The 22,568-nt window shown below is 39.7% G+C and overlaps 1 protein-coding gene across 1 annotated transcript in view; it reads left to right on the forward strand.

Annotated features, from left to right (window-relative positions):
* LOC136338635 (dynein axonemal heavy chain 7) overlaps window positions 1-22,568 on the forward strand; it is a 290,684-nt gene that overhangs the window by 245,877 nt on the left and 22,239 nt on the right. The window contains exons 58-62 of the mRNA XM_066281198.1: window positions 2,119-2,280; window positions 8,877-9,062; window positions 10,883-11,020; window positions 14,911-15,141; window positions 18,141-18,293. Coding sequence (XP_066137295.1) covers window positions 2,119-2,280; window positions 8,877-9,062; window positions 10,883-11,020; window positions 14,911-15,141; window positions 18,141-18,293 — 870 coding nt within the window. The remainder of the gene's footprint in view (window positions 1-2,118; window positions 2,281-8,876; window positions 9,063-10,882; window positions 11,021-14,910; window positions 15,142-18,140; window positions 18,294-22,568) is intronic.

The raw sequence follows: 22,568 nt of genomic DNA on the forward strand, positions 1-22,568 counted from the left end.
TTTTTTGTGACAGAGACAGAGAGAGGGACAGATAGGGACAGACAGACAGGAAGGGAGAGAGATGAGAAGCATCAATTCTTTGTTGAGGCTCCTTAGTTGTTCACTGATTGCTTTCTCATTTGTGCCTTGACCGGGGGGGGGGGGGGGGGGGGGGGCTATAGCAGAGTGGTGAGTCCTTGCTCAAGCCAGCAACCTTGGGCTCAAGCCAGTGACCTTGAGCTTCAAGCCAGCGACCTTCTGGCTCAAGCCAGCAACCTTGGGTCATATCTATGGTCCCATGCTCAAGCCAGTGAGCCTGTGCTCAAGCTGGTGAGCCCATGCTCAAGCCAGATGAGTCCATACTCAAGCTGGTGACCTCAGGGTTTTGAACCTGGGTCCTCTGCGTCCCAGTTCGATGCTGTATCTACTGTACCACTGCCTGGTCAGGCTCCCCTCTCCTTTTTAATACAACACTTGTCATTTTGGGCTTTCTTAGTATTTCTTCATGACTAAATTCAGGTTATGCATTCTTAGCAATGACTTAAGTGACATTGTGTCTTCGGGGTATGACATTGGGAGGTACACAATTTATCCCTCACTGATGATACTAATTTAATTATCTGGACAAAGTGTTGTCTTATTTCTTCACTGTATAATAACTGTCCCTTGCAACTAAAAATCTCTAGGGAGACATTTTAGGACCATGCAACTATCCTGTTTCTCATCAATATCTACCTCTTACTCAGTAGCCATTGCTGATTCTTGCTGATCTAGTTATTATCTATAACAAGTACAGAAAGTACAATACAACATAGTAATCAATACCTCAACTTGTATTAAAGATGTAGGCATCGGCCCTGGCCGGTTGGCTCAGCGGTAGAGCGTCGGCCTGGCATGCAGGGGGACCCGGGTTCGATTCCCGGCCAGGGCACATAGGAGAAGCGCCCATTTGCTTCTCCACCCACGCCCCCCTTCCTCTCTGTCTCTCTCTTCCCCTCCCGCAGCCAAGGCTCCATTGGAGCAAAGATGGCCCGGGCGCTGGGGATGGCTCCTTGGCCTCTGCCCCAGGCGCTAGAGTGGCTCTGGTCGCGGCAGAGCGATGCCCCAGAGGGGCAGAGCATCGCCCCCTGGTGGGCAGAGTGTCGCCCCATGGTGGGCGTGCCGGGTGGATCCCGGTCGGGAGCATGCGGGAGTCTGTCTGACTGTCTCTCCCCGTTTCCAGCTTCAAGAAAGATAAAAAAAAAAAAAAAAAAAAAAAAAAAAAAAAAAAAAAAAAAAAAAAAGATGTAGGCATCAACTCTCCAGTACCTCACCTTGCACCTGTAGTCAGTGAGCTTCATATTGCTGTGGGAAGAGGGTGGAGTTGGCATCGTGTGTGTGTGTGTGTGTGTGTGTGTGTGTGTGTGTGTGTGTGTGAGAGAGAGAGAGAGAGAGAGAGAGAGAGAGAGAGAGAGAGAGACTCCTCCTGCAGGTGATAGCTGCCATAGTAACTGCTCAGTTTGAAGTGTGTGCAGGGGTGGGGTGGGAGGAGCAGAGTTCCCGCTCTGGGCTGCTGCTGCTCGGAAGGCTCTGGATTTGGCACTTGCACTTAGGGTTGAAGCTGACTCTTCCTCCTGTGAGCTCTTCCATGGGTTCTCCTTCAGCGGCCCTGCCGCACTCCTCCGCCTGTGGCCGCGTCACCCTGGCCGCGCTCCTGCAGCGGCTGCTCCTTATTCCCCTTGGCTGTGGTTCCCAGCGTCCCCGTCCTACTGGCTCTAACCGTTGGGCTTGCCTCACTCAGGACACACGCCCTCTTGACCAGGAAACCTTTCTGTGACCCTGGCTGCCAGTCCTAGTCCAGGTCCCTATCTGCTCCTTGTGGCTCACACCAAGCGGCTGACTGTCAGAGGCGGGGTGCTGTCCCCCTCAGCCCACCAGCTGTGCCCATAGCCGGCCGTCCCCCGTCAGGCTCCCGTTTTGTGCTCTCCTGCTCCACCCCAGCTGCACTGACAGCCTCAGCTCTCTGACTGTTAATTCTTCTCACCTAGGTGGATATATTTATAAGCAAAAGGAATTAATTACTTTGATCTGAAGATGTGGCCGGTATAATGTAATTTTAGGGGAAAAATTATGATGTGGCGCCATTTCTTCTCATTACAGGAGGAATTCAAGAAGTTACTTTATGGTCTCTGTTTCTTTCATGCTCTGGTACAAGAGAGACGGAAATTTGGACCCCTGGGGTGGAATATTCCTTACGAGTTCAATGAGACTGACCTGAGAATCAGTGTACAGCAACTCCACATGTTCCTGAACCAGTATGAGGTACAGAAATCACAGCAAGGACGTTACCTAGTTTGCCTTTTATCACGTTGTGTCTGTACAGTAAGCAGGGACTTCTGATTCATTCCTGTGCTTATAAAATGAATAGCAGGATAGTTTCCAACAGCTTATTAAGTAATACTTTATTATAACAGAATGTACTAACTGCTAGAGTAGGTAGTTAGGATATCAGTTTATCTATTATGAACCTAAATTTAATCATTTATTGTGATACATACACACTTATGGGATCTGAAAAATGATTGTATTGTTCTTATTTTCAAAATATTTGAGAATATCACAAGTTAACCAGACTCTAAAATGAAAAAAAAGACAAACTGATTTACTTGTGTTTTGCAGCATGACTTTATTTTTAGAGCAGCGGTTCTCAACTGTGGGTCGCGACCCGGCGGGGGTCGAACGACCAAAACACAGAGGTCGCCTAAAGCCATTGGAAATACATATTTTATTTAAAAATGTATTGTATAATAAATATGTATTTATTATACATATTTTATTATATGTATTTATTATACATATTTATTATACATATTTTATTTTAAAATGTATTGTATAATAAATATGTATTTTCCAATGGCTTTAGGCGACCCCTGTGTTTTGGTCGTTCGACCCCCGCCGGGGTCGCAACCCATAAGTTGAGAACCGCTGTTTTAGAGAAATACGATTATTCTACAGAGGAAAAGGTATGTGGGAATTGAATAAGTAGAAGGTTCTCAGAGAGTGTGAAGAGATAACAACAAAGAAGCTGTTAAAAGGTGCAAATAATGTATGCAAATATCAAATAATTATGTTGTATGTCAGAAACTAATATAATGTTATATATCAATTATACCTCAATTTTTAAAAAAAAAGTGCAAACAGATGAAAAGGTTTGGTTAACTGTAAGTGATCTGGAACATTCTTATATGCCATGCTAACTGATTTGGGAGTTTATTCCATTGCTGTTGGTGTGCTTTTAGGAGACTATTTGCATTTTAGAAAGATCACTTTAACAACCAAGTGAAGAATAGATTGGAAGGACTTAGATGACAGTCCAGTTTTAGATGATATGAGTTGAAATGTGTCCCCCTCTCCAAAAAAAAATGTATATTGATGTACTAATCCATGGTACCTCAGAATATGACCTTATTTGGGAATGATGTGGTTGCGAATATAATTAGATAAGTTAGATTAAGTCATACTGAAGTAGGGTGGGTCCTCATAGGACATGACTGATGTCACTAGAAGAGGGACATCTGGATACTCACAGAGAGAAGACAGCCATGTGAAGACAGAGGCAGAGATTGGAGTTACGCTGCCACAAGCCAAGGAACACCCAAGGGCTATCAAAAGCTGGTAGAGACAAGAAAGGATCCTCCTAGAAGCTTTGGAGGGAGTGTGGCCCTGCCAACGTATTGATGTCTCATTACTAGCCTCAAAGCTATTGGTCAATATATTTCTGTTGTTTAATACCACCTATCAGCAGCCCTAAGAAACTAATACAGAAAACCATCAAGCTAACCCAGGCAAGAAATGTTAATAGTTTAAAGCATTTGAGCTAGGATGAGGAACATGGTAGAGATATGACAGTTCTATAGGTAAAAGAACTGAAATGGCTTAGATATTAAATAGTAAAGAAAGAAGAGGGGTGTCTCAGTTAATATAAATCTTCTGTTCTGAACTGGTGGTAGTATCATTCATTTATCTAGGCCGGGGGACGTTACCAGGAATTAATAGGTATATAGCAGGTGCATTAGTGGAATGGGGGTGGGTGAGTGGATAATTACTTCTGTTTCACATATCTTATACGACTGGATATCCAGGTGAAGCTATTTAATAGGCTCGTGGCATGTAAATAGAAAACCCAAGAGAAGAGCTTAAGCACAAAACAAAGATTTGTGAATTGTTTGTGTTAGGAGAAGCCTAAGAACATTTGAGGTTTAAAAGGGAGGCCTGGGGCCTAAGGAAAGAAAGGAACTAAAGAGAGACTCTGTTGGTAAGTTCCCAACATCAATGGGAGGAGAGAGGACAGAAGGCATGGGAAGTGCACAGCCAGGGGAAAAGCAGGAGAAAGCGCGGAGTAAGTAGGGAATAGCAGGAATTTTCCATCCTGTCGAGCGCTATGGAGAGATTCCATTAATGACACATGGGGCCGACTGAACTGATCTGTTGTATTCAGTGACAGTTCAGCAGTGCTTCTCATTCCTCCAGCACTGTAATTATATAGAGCAAACTTGACAAAACTGCTCCTCATCTGTCACATGTAATTCATTAAGTGTTAAAGAGAGATTCTTTGAGGAATGTAAATTCACAGTTCCCTTTGATATTATTAAATCTAATGTAATCCTACTCCAGCAATCAGCATCTTTTCCCCTAAAACAGAATGACTCAATGTCTTGACAAAGAAAGCAGTCAGAATTAAATTCACACACACGCACACACAACCTAGATCTCCAGCAGTGGGTACCCTCAAGAGAATAAATAGGAGGAGGAAATAAAATGAAAGAAGGGTGTACTAACCTAGAGGAATCAAACACTAACAGGAAGTTGAAGAAACAAAGATTTCACAAAAGTGGCCCTGGTATGTCAGTGTCGGGGCTGAAAAATACCATTAAGCCCTGTTTTTAATCATGTGCTGGGAGTCTATGGAGCTGATATAAAGTAATGTACAAATAATAGACCAAGGAGTAGGGGGAAAATTTAGAAGAAAAAAATGCGAAATAAGGAATGATTATCTTACAAAGTCCTGTTTCCCTTTCCTATTTCCCATTCTCTGCCTGAATCAAAGTAGTAGAACTACTACCCACCCAAGCTATAAACTTTTGATTAGAAGAAGAGCACATTTTGATTAAAAGAAGAGTCAAATCACGAACCACTAGTAATTTTGTTTACTCTTGTGTCCCCAGTTCCTAAAACAGTATATATAGTAAGTGACTCAGTTAGTATCTGTTTAGTAAATCAATCATGATGATGAAAAGATCTTCAAGCCATTAAAAACAAGAACAGGAACACATCTATATGTAGAGATTAGGTATAATACTTTCAGCATTTTAAATGAATGGGAAATGGAAGAAGTGATTCAATAAGTGATGATAGAATAATTGGTTATTTGATATTAGGAAAAAATAAGTTAGATTATACATACTATACAATTCTTTTGGATTAAAAAAGTAAAAAGGAAAAGTAAAACTATAAAAGAAGAAAATACAGCCTGACCAGGCAGTGGCGCAGAGGATAGAGCGTCAGACTGGGATGCAGATAACCCAGGTTCGAGACCCCGAGGTCGCCAGCTTGAGCGCAGGCTCATCTGGTTTGAGCAAGGCTCACCAGCTTGGACCCAAGGTCACTGGCTCGAGCAAGGGATTACTCGGTCTGCTGTAGCCCCATGATCAAGGCACATATGAGAAAGTAATCAATGAACAACTAAGGTGTCGCAACGAAAAACTGATGATTGATGCTTCTCATCTCTCTCCATTCCTGTCTGTCTTTCCCTGTCTATCCCTCTCTCTGACTCTCTCTCTGTCTCTGTAAAAAAGAAAAGAAAATACAAGTACAGTAGATATATATAATCTACTTGGCAGATGGGCAGTTGTTTTGTTGTTCTTGTTTTGGTGTGTGTGTGAGAGAGAGAGAAACTCACCCCTACCTCTCACCCTAATTTTACCCCAAGGCAAAAAATTTCACAGCTTAGGGCATATCTGTCCAGATTTTCTTATGCACATATGGCACACATGTACGTATGCACAATACATACACAAAATTTTCATCAAAACATTATTATATTTGCATATTTATTTTCAGATTTTATTTTCACTTTTCTTATGTTTTGGACAACTTTTGAAATAAATATAGGTCTATTTCAAGCAGATCTATAGATCCTGCTTACACAGAATTTCTCCTATGTTGACTACTTGGACTTTATTTCATTGATATTTTTTGCTTATACGAAACGTTATAGTGAATAACTTTGTATGTAATCTTACATTCTAGTTGTTGACTTTGAGCTCTGCTTCTGTTTACACTCTCTTCCTGCCCATGGTCTCAACCCTCTTATAACATCCCTTGTTGAAAGCAGTCCCTGCAGCAAGCTGCAGCTGTGTCTGCGGCCCCAGTGGGCCTCGGGTAGGATGCACTCCCCAATTTGATCGGTCCTGGTCATGATCAAGCTGCTGAGAGAAACAACATTTTGTCCATCAGCTCTTAGGGCCATGGTGGCAGGTTTATATCTTTTCTACTTAAACCCTTCCCCCTACAGAGCTCATCTTAATGTGCCTTATAAAGCTGGCCAGGGCCACTCCTCGGACCTGTGGCTCTACCTCATATACTGGCTTTTTAATTTGTGTATGAGTCTTCTTACTACATTTCATTTTGATGAGGTGGAGGCCCATTGACAAGGCAAGACCAAGCAGTGCGTGTATCTGATCTGATCCAACTCCCGTCAGTTCACAGTTGGAAGACCATAAACGTGCTGGTGTTCTCCTCGCTGTTCCTGTTTGTTTCTCCACAAGGTCTCAGTCATTGACACATGTTCTCCTAAATTCACCCCCTTCCGTTCCAGTTCTACCAAATAGCAAGTCTCATAATTTCCAACTCTCAATCAATGAATTGCTCTTCTTTAAGCACTACATTCTACTCTTCACTAGTGCTGTTATTTCTATTGAATAGACTCCTCAAAGTAGGATCTCTGGGATGTAGAATTCATATACTTAAACTTTCAACAGATAACTAACTACAGGATGGGCATGTAGAACATAAAAATGACCAAAAAATCCTAAAAGATTGCTATGTTTCATGAGAAAATATGTTTTATGTTAAAATACCACAAAAATATCATAAAAATAAAAGGCCAATAAAACTTGGAGAAAATATTTAAAATGTATCTGACAAAGTGATTCAGTATCTTTATAAAGAGCTATTAAAATAAGAAAAACACATAAAAGAACAGAATAGATAATTTAACAAAACAAGAAACACAAATGGTAAACTTTTTAAAATGTCAATATCAAAAAAGACTTTACAACTAAAAACAATTTTATTGATTGTCAATTTGTTTCCATAAATGATAATGCTTAGTTTAGTTGGAGCACTAAGAAATAGAATTGTTTATACTGCTGGTGGGCGTGTAAGTACTTACGCTTAGGATAAAAGAATTGAAATGTGAAAGGTTAATACTTTTGCATGCCTAAACAGGAAAACATTCTGTATATAAGAGACTATAATAAAAAAAGCAAACTAAAAGGAAAAATATATCCATAAATTTGATAAATCAAGGTCAATTTATAAAACAGCTTACACAAATAAAGTAAAACTATTAAAACTTTAATTGAAAAATGAGTAAGAGGCTAATTCACTGAAGAACAAATGTTATTAAACATAGGAAAAAATTATAAACCTCATTAGTTTTCTAGAAATTCAAATTACCACAATATTAATTATCTTTGGGTTATCAAATTAGAAAATATTTTCAATCTGATTTTTACAATTGCTATAGCTCGTCTGAAAAGCAGTTTGGTGACATTAATCAATTGCTTTTTATAAGCTCCTTTTCTGTGACATAGTATAAATAATTTGCTTTTCAGAAATCTATACTACTGAATCATTAGAAATGTATATTTAATGAAAAATAATTTAAAATAGTACAAAATTAAGAGTAACTGATACGTTCGGTATTAGAAGACAGTTATTAAAATAGTATTTTCAAAGAGTATTTCATAAAATGATAAAGGATTTTCAAGAGTTTTGGTGACAAGATATATGCAAAATTGTATTTATAGCGTGATTCCAATTATCAAAGTATCCATATATACTATCCATAAGTATATATGGATATAAAAAGGTGGTGAAGATAACACTGGTTATCTCTGAATTATATTGGATTTGTTCTGTGTGTCACTCAGCAGTGAAAGGTTTTCACGGATGGGCTTATGGTCTATTTCAGGGGTAGTCAACCTTTTTATACCTACCGCCCACTTCTGTATCTCTGTTCATAGTAAAATTTTCTAACTGCCCACTGGTTCCACAGTAATGGTGATTTATAAAGTAGGGAAGTAACTTTACTTTATAAAATTGATAAAGCAGAGTTACAGCAAGTTAAAGCATATAATAATAATTACTTACCAAGTACTCCATGTCAGATTTTCGCTACGTTTGGCAGAATAAATCTTTATAAAACAACTTACTATAGTTAAATCTATCTTTTTATTTATACTTTGGTTGCTCCGCTACAGCCCTCGGTGAAAGCTGGAACGCCCACTAGTGGGCGGTAGGGACCAGGTTGACTACCACTGGTACTCTATTTCATTTTGTATCAGGCACGTAGTAGGTGGTCTATGAATGTTGGCTGAGTAATGAGTTCAGAAGCTAATAGAGGACTTCTATTTTCTACATTGACTGTATGTAAACGACAAACCACAGAAAGGAAGAAGGACCCTGGGGAAAATGGCAACAACTGGCAGGGAAGTTATAAAGAGAAATTGTGTTAATGGCAATCTTTGATAAGATGTTTTAGTTTAATCACATGAACAAACAAGAAACACAATGTTGTATAAAGTGTGACCAATAACGCTAACTGGCTGAGCGACCTGAGCTCTCAATTTTAGGAGCTGCCTTACGACGCCCTGCGGTACATGACCGGGGAATGCAACTACGGGGGCAGGGTGACCGACGACTGGGACCGGCGCACGCTGCGCAGCATTCTGGACAAGTTCTTCAACACGGAGTTAGTTGAAAATCCAGACTATAAATTCGACTCAAGTGGCATCTATTTTGTTCCCCCATCTGGTGATGTAAGTATGCCTTTCAACAAAGCAGTAAAACATGAAATTCCTCTGATATTGAACATGGTGATTTTTTGAGAGGCCTTGTTTATTGTTCATTGTTGTGTGTGCTTTCTTCAGTCTTACAGGGTCAATCAGAGCAAACCTCGTGCACAGATAGAGTTAATGGTTTCCTGCTAGCTGTAGTATGAGGATTACCAGAAATGTTCTTAACCCAAGAATAGCTATCTCAGTGACCTGAGATTCTGCTATCATGAATTCAATCCTCTGGGTAAAAAGCCATTGTCCCTATTTAAAATAAAAATACACATGAGAAGGGTTAAAATAATATTTAAAATAATCATTAATATTTATGTCATGCTTAATTGTTTACAAAGCAGTGACATGAAATGATCTCACTAGAGCATCAAATCAGCATTGGTATTATTATTCTACCCCTTTTACAAATGAGAAAACAAGTTCACTAAAATTGAAGGACTTGCCCAAAGCCGCTCAAATAGAAAGTGACAGAGTCATAGACCACCTACCGCACAAGGCCAAAGTCCCTTTCTGCTGTTTCCCCCCTCCTGTCTAGTGGAAGATGGGGTATTTGCCTTCAGGGTGCCACACAGTAGACTTCCAGGACAAATTGGTTCTCATCTTATTCCCAGAATTCAAAAGGGTACATACTGAAAGTTAAACACATGGCCACATCCAGTGTAGGCATGTACCATAACCCCCCAACCCTGAGCCCTTCATCCACCAGGATTAATGTTAGCTGAGGACAGAGATCAATGAGATGAAGAGAAAAATTGGTCCTAGAGCAGGGGTCCCCAAACTTTTTACACAGGGGTCAGTTCACCATCCCTCAGACCGTTGGAGGGCCGGACTATAAAAAAAACTATTAACAAATCCTTATGCACACTGCACATATCTTATTTTAAAGTAAAAAAACAAAACAGGAAGAAATACAATATTTAAAATAACAAACAAGTAAATTTAAATCAACAAACTGACCAGTATTTCAATGGGAACTATGCTCCTCTCACTGACCACCAATGAAAGAGGTGCCCCTTCCGGAAGTGCGGTGGGGGCCAGATAAATGGCCTCAGGGGGCCGCATGTGGCCCGTGGGCTGTAGTTTGGGGACCCCTGTCCTAGAGCCTAGGTCACTGATTGGGTAGAGCAAGTCAACAAGATCTCCAGTGATGAATTGTCAAATGACCCAAAACATGACTCATATTAAAAACCCATCAATGACTAACCTCCCAATCACCACATATGTGCATGAATATTTGTATTTGGTTATATGACCATCAAAAATATATGGAATTTTTATAAAAAGTTTATGTAAATAAAATATAAGGTGTGAATTCATCTGCATAAAAAGATAAATGGTGTTATGGTGATGATCTCAGGATAATAAATTTTTAGATAACCTTTACTTTTCTGAATTATGTTAATTTATCACCATAAGAGCAAACAGAAAAATTGGAGCAGAGCTGAAAAGTTATGGTTATTGCAATAAATTAAGAGCATTCATCAGCAAAATATGGCACAGAGAATTTCTCTGGATAAAATTTCTAAATGAAGTGGCCAAGACATTCCTCTCTCTGTTTTAAAATTCATTCCAATTGAATGGTACATTTTCTTATTCTCTCTAAATGTGTTCACAGCTTCTTTTTTTTTAACCTTGGCCCATGTTGAAAGAAAATGAAATCATTCAGTGTCTGGTCTCACAGGCTTATCCACTCAATAACTTGAGTATTGAAAATCATCTCTTTTCAGTGAGAAAGTTCTCCAGGATAATTGATTCCTAACCTCCTGACTCCTTGTTATTCATCTTTACAGCACAAAAGCTACATCGAATACACAAAGACTCTGCCGCTGAACCCAGCACCAGAAATCTTTGGAATGAATGCCAATGCAGATATCACAAAAGACCAGTCGGAAACTCAACTGTTATTCGATAACATTCTTCTCACACAGGTGTGTGATCTGTACAGGAGCTGGCTCCTGAGGCTGGAGACGAAGCTCCCAGCAGCATGTGTGAGCACAGTAGAGACCTGTGTGCACAATTCTGTCTGTTAAGGTGGATAACCATTTAAAGGAAAAGAAAAAATTTTATATATATCAGAGCTACAAATTTTATAAAGTTCATGAATGTATGGGGTGTTTTTCATCAATCTGTTGATTTGGAAAAAATCTTTGAGTATCATTTTGCTGCAAGGAGGCTTGGAGTGACATTCTTTGAGTATCTCTGAGTATTTCTTGATAGCATGCTGCTGCTAAGATTCCATTTGTCTTCCTTACATAAACCATGCCCCAATACATGACATATTATAGCCCTTTTAAGAAAAAGAATCTCAGAGACACTTGGGAAGCAGTTTGATGCTGGAATCCATCTAGGATTTTGCCTATTTTATTCTCTAGTCTCTTACTAATTCACCAACAACTTTTAAAATGACTTATTTTTATCAAATGTTCCAGAATGTTTAATCTAGTTTACATAGAATCAGTATTTTATCTGTGTATATAATATTTAAAGAATACATTGCAATAGTAATTAAAAAATGAAAAAAAATGGTTTAGGAGAAAAATACAGTAACTCTTGGTAAATATGCAGCGTCACTGGTGAGAACACCTAGGTAAGGGCCTGTCGGAGAGTTAACTGCCAAGGTATCAGAAGTATAGCACTTTGTATACACATAAAATACAAATAAAAGTCATGGATGTGAGTCCGTACATTTGAATGAAAAATATTTCATCTTGCTTGTCTATTAAAATCATCTCTTGCATTGTTCTCCCTTTAGATGTGCTCAGTTATTTGTTTGTTTTCATTTTTGAAAGCAAATGAATCCAAATGGCAAGAGTTCCCTTAGTGACTGAATGAAATGTTAATAAGGACATTTATTCAATCAAGCAAATTATTCCATGAATTGAAGTCTATCTGATCTTTTTAATTTTTATGGAATCTCAGAGCAATAATGATAATACTTAATAGTATGTAACACTTACTGTGTGCTAGTACTGTTCTCAGTATCTATATATGCTTCTGGAATCCATGAGGTAAGAGCTCATTAGTCTCATTTTACAAGTATAAAACTGAGACAAGAAAGATTAAGTGGCTAACCTGTGGTCAGCTAGTACAATTTCAAAACAGAACTCCAAACCAAGCGGTCTGATTCCCACTGGTTTGGCTCTGAAATCTGTATTCTGAATCACTGTGCTATATTCTCTTTCAAGATTCTAAAAATGGAATAGGACTTAGATGACATAACCAGAGATGTTTAAATAAAAAATAAAAAAAGAAAGAAAAAGCTAAAAGAACCAAATTAGGAAGGTAGCATTGTGTGTAATCAGTGAGGAACTCCTAGCTCTTATCTACTGTAAGATGACATCTTCTAATAAGGCAAAAAGGACAAAGACTATTTTTATGTCCATTTTACATGATAATAACACTAAAATCAGTTATTGCCTGAGCATAGATCTTTTGGAACATTAGATGCATGTAATATAAAATAGTCTGACAACAGGACATGAATAGTGTCTCTTGGCTTTACTTAAATTTGATGGGATGTGCCACATTACAGAATACATAAAACAGTGGGCTCATTCCAACAGAAAATTACTCAGAACCAAATGAATACGTTTAAATACACATGAGGTATCTTCTCAGCATGTAATTAAACAACCTCTTGTAATGTCCTGAAACTCAGATTGGCAAGTACAATTACAGTAATGGGTAGGCAGTAGTAGTTCAGTGATTTCACATTGGGCTCACCACAATTCAGAGGCACAAGATCTACAGAGTTTGGAGAGCAAGTTTAATGATGATAACACTTTTACAGTATGTATTTAACTAAATATCACTTTAAATCACAGGGGAAATAGTGGTGTTAAAATGTTACTTTTGGAGAGCTCTTTTCCTTATGCTCAACCGCCAGATTCTCTTTTGAACAGGAGAATTGTTCCAATGTAAAATATCATTACCATAAATGAAAAGGTTAAACTCTGGTGTTTCATAAAGGAAAAATAACCTTTAGAAGATTTCAAACAATATTTGTGAAAACTCTAAAGTGATAAAGAGAAACAATTACTAAAACAGTCTTGCTCCTAATTCTCTCAGAAGCAATTGAATATTACTTTCAAAACATATCACCCCAATTATTTAATTTTGATGTGTGAGAAATACATTAAGAAAAATGTCTGTGATACTAAAATATTTTTTTTACATTTCTAAAGGCCTCTAGGCCTGGTATTTATTTAATTATTATTATTATTATTATTATTATTATTATTATTATTATATTTGTTGGTTGGTTGGCTTTGGTGGAGGCACAGCTCTTGTTAGAAAATAAAAATATTTTGCCTGACCGGGCAGTGGTGCAGTGGATAGGGCGTCGGACTGGGATGCAGAGGACCCAGATTCAAAACCCCGAACTGGCAAGCTTGAGCGCAGGCTCATCTGGTTTGAACACAGCTCACCAGCTTGAGCCCAAGGTCACTGGCTTGAGCAAGGGTCACTTTCTCTGCTGTAGCCCCCTGGTCAAGGCACAAGCAATCAATGAACAACTAAGGAGACTAAGGAACTGCAAAGAAGAATTGATGCTTCACATCTCCCTTCCTGTCTGTCTGTCCCTATCTGTCCCTCTCTCTGGCTCTGTTACCAAAAATAAATAAATAAAACCTTAAAAGAAAATAAGAATATTTTTAATGAGTTTATAGCACCTGTGAACACATCAAAATACAAATAAAAGTCAACATATAGTTCTTTAAATGTAATGGAAATAAATACTTCACTAGTTTTGGCCAAATGTTCATTATCTTCTTTTTTCTATAATTTGTTTTATATATTTATAGTTGTAAGCCTAGCAGTTTGTATCATAATAAAAGACTGGCATATCCTAATGTTTATATATCTCTTTTTTACTTACATGTAGTTAACACCAACATTTTTTTATTGTACGATGTCATAGAATTTTATGGTGGTATATGCTAGGTAGCATTAAAAATCTCACTAGAAACTTAAGTAAAAGTCAATATTTATAGAATAGATCCAATGTAAAAAACAGGCAATATGAAATCTGAAATAAGATTAAACATAATTTCCTAGGACTGAAAAAATATAAGATATTCATTTATAGTCTAATAATGCTTGCTCTCTTTCAACACACACACATACACACACACACACACACACACATACATTCATTTATTCTGAGGATTTAAAGGGTCTTTCCATAAAATATAGATTAATTTACACAGTGCCAGCACAAACATAAAAAATAAAAATTGAAATGAAATTCCTCTTCCTTGCTTCCAGTGTGAATCACTAAAATCTGTCTTTTCTCCATAACTCTTCCAACTGCTTAGAGGAGATGAGCTTATTTTCTGTGCCCTCCTGGTTCAAGGAGAAAGCTATATCTCTGCTTTTGAAAACGAGTAGGCACTAGAGTTATTAGCAAATATATTGTGTGCCAAACTTTCTCAAAGCAAGATCAGATTTCCTCCTCCTGGGTATTAATGCCCATCACCACTTGGCCACCACCCTCCAATGTAAGTGCTTTTCTTTCCTCTGTCCGTAGCGTCTACTCCTTCCCTTCCACCTGGGAGCACAGTGTGTAGCTCGTTTGCTTCCTCCAGACCCTTTTTTGCCTATGAGCACATACATGCTCTTCCTCCTCTTTGCTAACAATTGTTTTCTCCTGAACTCCACGCCCATGCCTGTTATCATTACTTCAATAAATCTTCCAAGGAGAAGAATTGGAGATGAAATAGCAGAGTAGTACTCCTAAAATTTACCTGAGTTTCCCTGTCTGGCAATTCTTACACCTTTAGGAGGATTTCTGATTTGGATTTTGGATTTTTTTTTTCAGTCTCGTTCAGCAGATGCTGGTGCAAAATCATCAGAGGAAATAGTAAATGAGGTCGCTGGTGACATTTTGGGAAAACTTCCACACAACTTTGATATTGAGGCTGCAATGAGGAGATACCCAACAACTTACACTCAGAGCATGAACACTGTGCTTGTCCAAGAGATGGGAAGGTTCAATAAGTTGTTGCAGACCATAAGGGAATCATGCATTAACATTCAGAAAGCAATCAAGGTAAGGGAAATACTCCAAAGAAAAATCATTGAAATAAACCTATCATTCATTCACTAGGCAAATATTTATTAGGTACAGATTCTGTGCAAGCAGTGTTCTTAGTTTTGGGGATAGGAGAAAAGCTCCTGACGTTGAAGAGTATATAGATTTCTGGGGGTGGCAGTTACTAAGCAGGTAATTAAGTATAAAATATTTAGATAGCAGTAGTTTGCTGGATAAGATACACGCCAAAAAGACACAACCTATTAAGTAAGAAAGACAAAGCCTCTGCTCTCATAGAGCTTAGTTTTAGTAAGGGAGAGAGAAAGAAAGAAAGAAGAAAGAAAGAAAGAAAGAAAGAAAGAAAGAAAGAAAGAAAGAAAGAAAGAAAGAAAGAGAAAAAGGAGGGAGGAATATATTATAATTACAAGGGATATATATATATTACAATGTAATATACTATGTAAGTGATAAGTGCTCATTTCTAAGGAAAAAAATGAAACAGGATAAAGGATAGAGAATGATGGGTGGGAAACTCAGTGATTTTGGGTTGGGCTCCTCTAAAGAATTGACCTGTGAGCAGATAGATGCCTGATGTGGTGGACAAGCCATGGACGTTGGGCAGACAGTACCTCAAGTGCAAAGACCATGAGAGGAACAAGCTTGGCATTGTAAGGAAAGTTGGTGTGGCCTGAGTGGGGTGAGCCAAAGGGAAATGGCAGAACAGAGAGGAAGCTGAGCTTCATGATTGCCTTGTTGGCCGTGGTTAGAATTTTTAATTTCATTCTAAAGTGTAAAGAGAAAGGGAAGCCTTCAGAAGATTTTAAGCAATGAAGTGAAATGACCTATTCTATATTTGTAAACATTCACTGGAACCTGCAGAAAGGATTGGAAGGGAACAAGCGGTTAACCAGAGACCAATTACGTGATTGAAGTAGTCCAACTGGGCTGATTTCTTGCAGCGGCATTGGAGGTAGAGGAAAAACTGATTGGATATGAGTTACTATTGAAAAGAGGAATCTACTAGACTGGCTGTAGTATAATCAGGCTAGGCTCTGTAGCTAAGAAGCATTCGGTATTGTTACTCTTTGACCTGGTTCTTCCTGTTTCCTTCCTGCTTCCGGTATCCTGGGAGCCAATATGGGAAAGAGGCTTCAGTGCAGCAATCATGACCACACAGAGCCTGGCTGGCATCCTCTGCTCCAGGGATTTTTTCACTTTTATTCCAGGTTTTAATCAAGTGAGGTGATGTGCAGTTTTCTGGGAGAAGACCTAGGTGTCCAGTTTTTTTTTAAAATCAGGTCTCAACAATCTTTTTCATTCAGCACCAGCCTCCTCTAGGGACTTTCATCTGGGGCCATCAATTCCAAATATTTGGGGGGCATTCTGCAATGTGTAACTAGTTGATTCTTAGCTTTGCCCTCAGCCAGTTTAAGATCAGGTTTCTCCTGACCACTAAGTCAATTATCAATGGTCCATATGTTTTCTAGCTCCCAATATTTTGTTGTCATTGTGCCTTTCCTTATTTTTTTTTCTGTACTTGTAGGCTTAAGCCTTTAAACAATAAATTCATTTATTGTTCTTTTAGTGGGTTTAGGGAAGGAGGAAAATGAAATGTAGGTTTTTAATTTATGAAATTTACTCTAAAATCTTCTCCATATGATAGTTGGAATAATACTGTCAACTATGGAGAAAAGAGAAACAATGATGGCAGCTGGTCCAGTTGCACTGTCTAATAGGGATTTTCAAGGGCCTCAGAGTTTGAACATCTGTTCATCAGTGAGTTAAAATGGGATAAGATCAATTAACCTTCACAATTAGAATCCAAGATATTTTAACTCTGTAAAACATTCCATATCATTTTCCTAATTTTATTATTCATCACTATCCTTGTAATAAGGCAGGACAGAGATATGTTAGTTGCCCATTTGATGGACATATAATTCACTCAAAATTAGGCTGTGATTTAAGAGCTAGTGAATAAACAAGTATTGATTAAGAAGATTTTCCAGGGTGGGCAACATGTGTAAGGGTCAAAGGTACAAACTTGTAGTTATAAAATACAGTTACCCCTTGCCTGACCTGTGGTGGCACAGTGAATAAAGTGTCGACCTGGAATGCTGAGGTCGCCGGTTCAAAACCCTGGGATTACCTGGTCAAGGCACATATGGGAGTTGATGCTTCCTGCTCCTTCCCTCTTCTCTCTCTCTCTCTCTCTCTCTCTCTCTCTCTCTCTCTTTCTCCTCCTTCTCTCCTCTCTAAAATGAATAAATAAAGTCTTAAAAAAATACAGTTACCCTTTGAAAAACACAGGTTTGACTGCACAGGTCCACTTAAACAGTTTTTTAAAACATGTTGTTCAAGAGTCAACTGTATTTTTGATCCACAGTTGGGAATCTGTAGATGTGGAAGGCCAACTTAAGTTTTATACCTGGATTTTCCACAGTGTGGGAGGCTACCAGCCCTAACCCCTGTATTGTTCAGAGGTTGACTATAAATAAGTCATGGGGATGTGATGTACAGCATGGTGACTAGAGTTAACGATACCGTATTGCACATTTGAAAGTTGCTAACAGAATAAATCTCAAAAGTCCTCATCACAAGAAAAAACTTATGATGATGGATATTAGCTAGATTTATTGTGGTGATCATTTCACAAGATATGCAAATACTGAATCATTATATTGAACACCTGAAGTGAATATAATGTTTTGTGTCATATACCTCAATAAAAAATGTTTCCAAGTAGTAGAGCATCAGCCCAGCATTTGGATGTCCTGGGTTTGATTCCCAGTCAGGGCACACAGAAGAAGTGACCATCTGTTTCTCCACCACTCCCCCTCCCCTTCTGTCTCTCTCTCTCTCTCTTTCTTGCTCTCTCTCTTCTTTTATTCCCCTCCAGCAGCCATGACTCAACTTCAACTAATCACAATTATAAACAAAGGATCATTATGAAAAAGATATTTAAGAGGGGCTCTGAAATCTATATTATCATGTTAACCATATGAAATGTATTTCAGGGGCTTGTAGTGATGTCAACAGATCTTGAAGAAGTGGTTAGCAGCATTTTGAATGTCAAAATTCCAGGAATGTGGATGGGTAAATCATACCCAAGCCTTAAACCACTTGGGAGCTATGTGAATGACTTCCTTACAAGACTAAAATTCTTGCAGGTGAGTTCATCTAAATGCACATATATTAACTTTCTTCTAATCTCATTTTCTTTGTTTGGATACCTAACGTGGTGAATATTACTCTAGTTTTTTCTATGCATTTCAAGAACAAATGACCGTTACTCAATACTGCATAGAATTAACTGTTACCCTGAACTGTCAAAGTACTAGTGTTGGAAGTTGTATTTTAGAAAACTTATTTTGGAGCAGGTGTTCATGTTCACTGAAGTTAGATATTCAAGTTAATGACATTTGAGAGAAAACAACTGGCTATGATGATTTTTTTAATTAAATATTTAGCATCAAAATAGATCCTTAGAGCAGAACATCTTAGAAAGCCAGCCAAGTTCCAAGCAGCAGCACTATTTCTTCCTAATCCAACATTCTTCCAGGTCATTATATCACTAGATTTACTGGTTCAGCCAAGAAAGTAATAACCTCAATGGCTAATTGTCCTCAAAATGTTGCGTGGGCTGAAGTCAACCTCCTAATTACATCACGATACTAGTGTTTATTTTCTTATTAGCAAATATATTCGTTAGGAGTATTAATTAATGTTCTAGATACTGTACATAATGCATAAAAACTTCCTGTGAAAAAAACTTCTGCAGGGATAAATGACTAAACTTCCCTTCTATAATACCAGCCTGCTGCTGTACTAGAATTGAAACTAAGGAATTAAGATTCTTCTTGAAAAGTGAAGGCTCTACCTCGTACTCTAATAGGGAAAAGTTCTTCAAATTTATTTCTTCAGACCAAATTCTGTAAGCTAATATTTAGTTAATGTCAATATCAACTAGCTTCTTATAATATATGATATGAAAAGAATACCCAGGTATCTTTATTTATAGAGATCTTAAGCTCTCACTGCCTGTTTCTTCTGGGAGTTCTGTATGTGTGCCATTGTGTTTCCATATGTTGGATTTCATTGTATTTTGGTGAAGTAGGAAGGAAAACTTTTTTTTTTAATTATAATTTTATTTTTTTAATGGGGCGACATCAATAAATCAGGTTACATATATTCAAAGATCAACAAGTCCAGGTTATCTTGTCTTTCAATTATGTTGCATACCCATCACCCAAAGTCAGATTGTCCTCTGTCACCTTCTATCTAGTTTTCTTTGTGCCCCTCCCCCTCCCCCTTTCCCTCTCCCTTTCCCCTCTTCCCCCGTAACCACCACACTCTTATCAATGTCTCTTAGTTTCACTTTTATGTCCCACCTACGTATGGAATAATGCAGTTCCTGTTTTTTTCTGATTTACTTATTTCACTTCGTATCATGTTATCAAGATCCCACCATTTTGCTGTAAATGATCCGATGTCATCATTTCTTATGGCTGAGTAGTATTCCATAGTGTATATGTGCCACATCTTCTTTATCCAGTCGTCTATTGACGGGTTTTTTGGTTGTTTCCATGTCCTGGCCACTGTGAACAATGCTGCAATGAACATGGGGCTGCATGTGTCTTTACGTATCAATGTTTCTGAGTTTCTGGGGTATATACCCAGTAGAGGGATTGCTGGGTCATAAGGTAGTTCTATTTTCAGTTTTTTGAGGAACCACCATACTTTCTTCCATAGTGGTTGTACTACTTTACATTCCCACCAACAGTGTATGAGGGTTCCTTTTTCTCCACAGCCTCTCCAACATTTGCTATTACCTGTCTTGTTAATAATAGCTAATCTAACAGGTGTGAGGTGGTATCTCATTGCAGTTTTGATTTGCATTGGAAGGAAAACTTTTAAAGGAATATTGTAGTGGGTTCTAGTGACTAGAGAGAAAAAGGGTGACAAAACATTACCATCTGACCAAACTTGATCGGAATCTCTTCTGTTCAACTGGATAACATGGTATATTGTGCAACACTGTATATTAGATATTCATTATTGCATAGAGCTTTTCTAGAGGAATTATTAGGTAATTATAAAACAGACATGTGCATCTGCATTCACTCACATTCTGATACCCAAGCTGGTGTAATGCATATAAAATTGAAGTTAGAAAAAAACACTGAATATGCTACTTAATTTTAAAACCTTGAGAATATGAGGAGATTCCAAGATGGCGACAGAGTAGGTAGATATTCCAATGCCACCTCCCAGGACCAAATTGGATTTAAGTTGGTCTCAGGACCAACTAAATTTAAGAACAATCATCTTGAAAAACCAACTTTGGGCTAAGTGAAGAGGAACCTGTAACCACAGAAGAAGCCACACTGAGACAGGTAGGATGGGCAGAGACGTGGAAAGGGCTGCCCCGCTCCCATCAGCAGCAGCAGCTGAGGGGCCGGAGGGACTCTCACTGTGGGAGGGTCACCCTGAGAGGTGTGGGCCCTCAGCCCCAGGCCAGGTGCCCCAGCCCAGAGCCCCAGAGCCTAGAAGAGGTGCCCACACAGCACTTGGTGTTGAAAAGAGCCGGGTTTCTGTTTGCAAGAAAGAGATGGGAGCTCTTGGACATTCAGTCTCTGTCTTAAAGAGCTAAAGCAGAAAACCTTGTTCATGGCCACTTACCTGGGGCTCCAGCGGAGAGAGGGCTGAGAGGGCTAGAGATGCATGAGAGTATGAAGTTGGAGGCCCAGGCAGAGACACTGTGGGAGGCGGCCATTGCAACCCCTCTTCTGAGTCACTCTCCAGTACTGCACTCACCATCTTTCCTGGGTGGAGCAGTCCCCTCCATACTGCATCAGCCTGGGGAAAAGCAACTGCCCCACCCTTGGGAATCCATCCTGCTCCACCCTATGGAGACAGGCCTTTCTGAGGAGCCAGGAAGGGATGCACCAGCGACTCCGTTTTCTCGTGTTGAGGCCAGAGCTTCCCCTGCATGCTCCCGAGTCTTAAGACTGGGCTTCTGCCTCATGGGAGTCTCAGTAGAAACTGTCCAGACTGTGGGCAGACCGTATCTCTGGGCCTCAGAGGCCATACCCAGTGGACTCCTGGGGGCCACACCCTACTGAGGTCTGTGAAAAATGTCTGGACAGACTGACACCTAGGGCCTAGGGACAGAGCCACACCCACTACCCTTCCTAATCCCTGAATTGCCCCAGGCTCTAGACTCCACCAGAGGTCTTTTGCAGTGGGGAGCCCAACAAGCAGCCAGCAGACAGAGGCTGCAGGAGGCAGAACTCAGTGAACCTTGGTCTTTTTCAGACCCCCCAGGATCAGTGTGGGTAAAAACCAGCCTAGGTGTTCAGCTTGGTATTTGCATGTGCACCTGGGCCCAGCAAAGGCAGCCACAAACTCTGAATTGCTTATAGCTCCAAGAAGGTTGCTGAGGGCCAGTCATGGGCAGTGTCCCTCATTGGACTGCACTGCGTTTCCTCCAGGGAAGCCCATTGCTGGCACATTCAGTGGATAGCTATGGAGAGCATTGGTTCAGTACCTAATGATTCTTGCTGGCAGTATTCCTAAGGGAGGGCTCAGCACACTGGGCCCAGCTGTGGCGAGTTCTGCTTTCTGTGATCAGCACTGGCACAGCAGTTCATGCACATTGGACAGGGTGGAGCTTCACAGTCTGCCGGCCCAGGTGCTGGATAGCCTGCCCCGCTGGGCTAGGTTCCACAGGGGACAGAGAGAGAGGCTGGGAGCATGGACATTTAAAGTGTGGGTACTCACAAACCTATTGTGGGTCCAGTTGAGGGGCTTAGCTACTTTTTGGGCTGGGGGGGGGATTACAGTCAGCCCCAGGGAAGGACTCTCTCAGTCTTTCTCCCTGAGACCAGGGTCTCACCAGCTGCAAGAACTTCTGCAGAGGGTATTGTCAGCTCCATACAATCTGAACCTGCTGCTCACCTTGCTAGGGAGAAATAGAACTGGAGTATCCAGCAGTGTCTGAGTGTAATGCTGGTGGCTGGGGCCAAACAAGTCCACATTGGATTCAGGCAGATGGTAGAGAAACTATGGAGCCAGAAGGCATTGGGCCATTCCTGTTTGATAGAGTCTCACAATGGCAAATGAGCAAATAGGCAGGGGAAAAACTGTTTCTCAGGCCCCTCCCAGTGGCAGGCAGGCAATCTGCCATCTGCAATCTGCAATTCTCTGCCCTGAACACGAATACTCGTAGCCTTACATAGACTGTATACACATGGCACCACCACATGCTCATGCATTAATCAAGCAAAGTGCTTCTAGCTAGTAAGCCAGTGAATAAGCAAGCCTAACACAGCTGTTTTCCCAACATTCCACCCCGTTAGGGTTGCTCTCTTCACAGTCTACCTGACAGATCCCTGTGTGAGGAGTGAGGTTCATTGCATAAACAGTCTACAGCAACAGCACAA

Source organism: Saccopteryx bilineata, chromosome 5, assembly GCF_036850765.1.
Source record: "Saccopteryx bilineata isolate mSacBil1 chromosome 5, mSacBil1_pri_phased_curated, whole genome shotgun sequence".
Lineage (NCBI taxonomy): Eukaryota > Metazoa > Chordata > Mammalia > Chiroptera > Emballonuridae > Saccopteryx > Saccopteryx bilineata.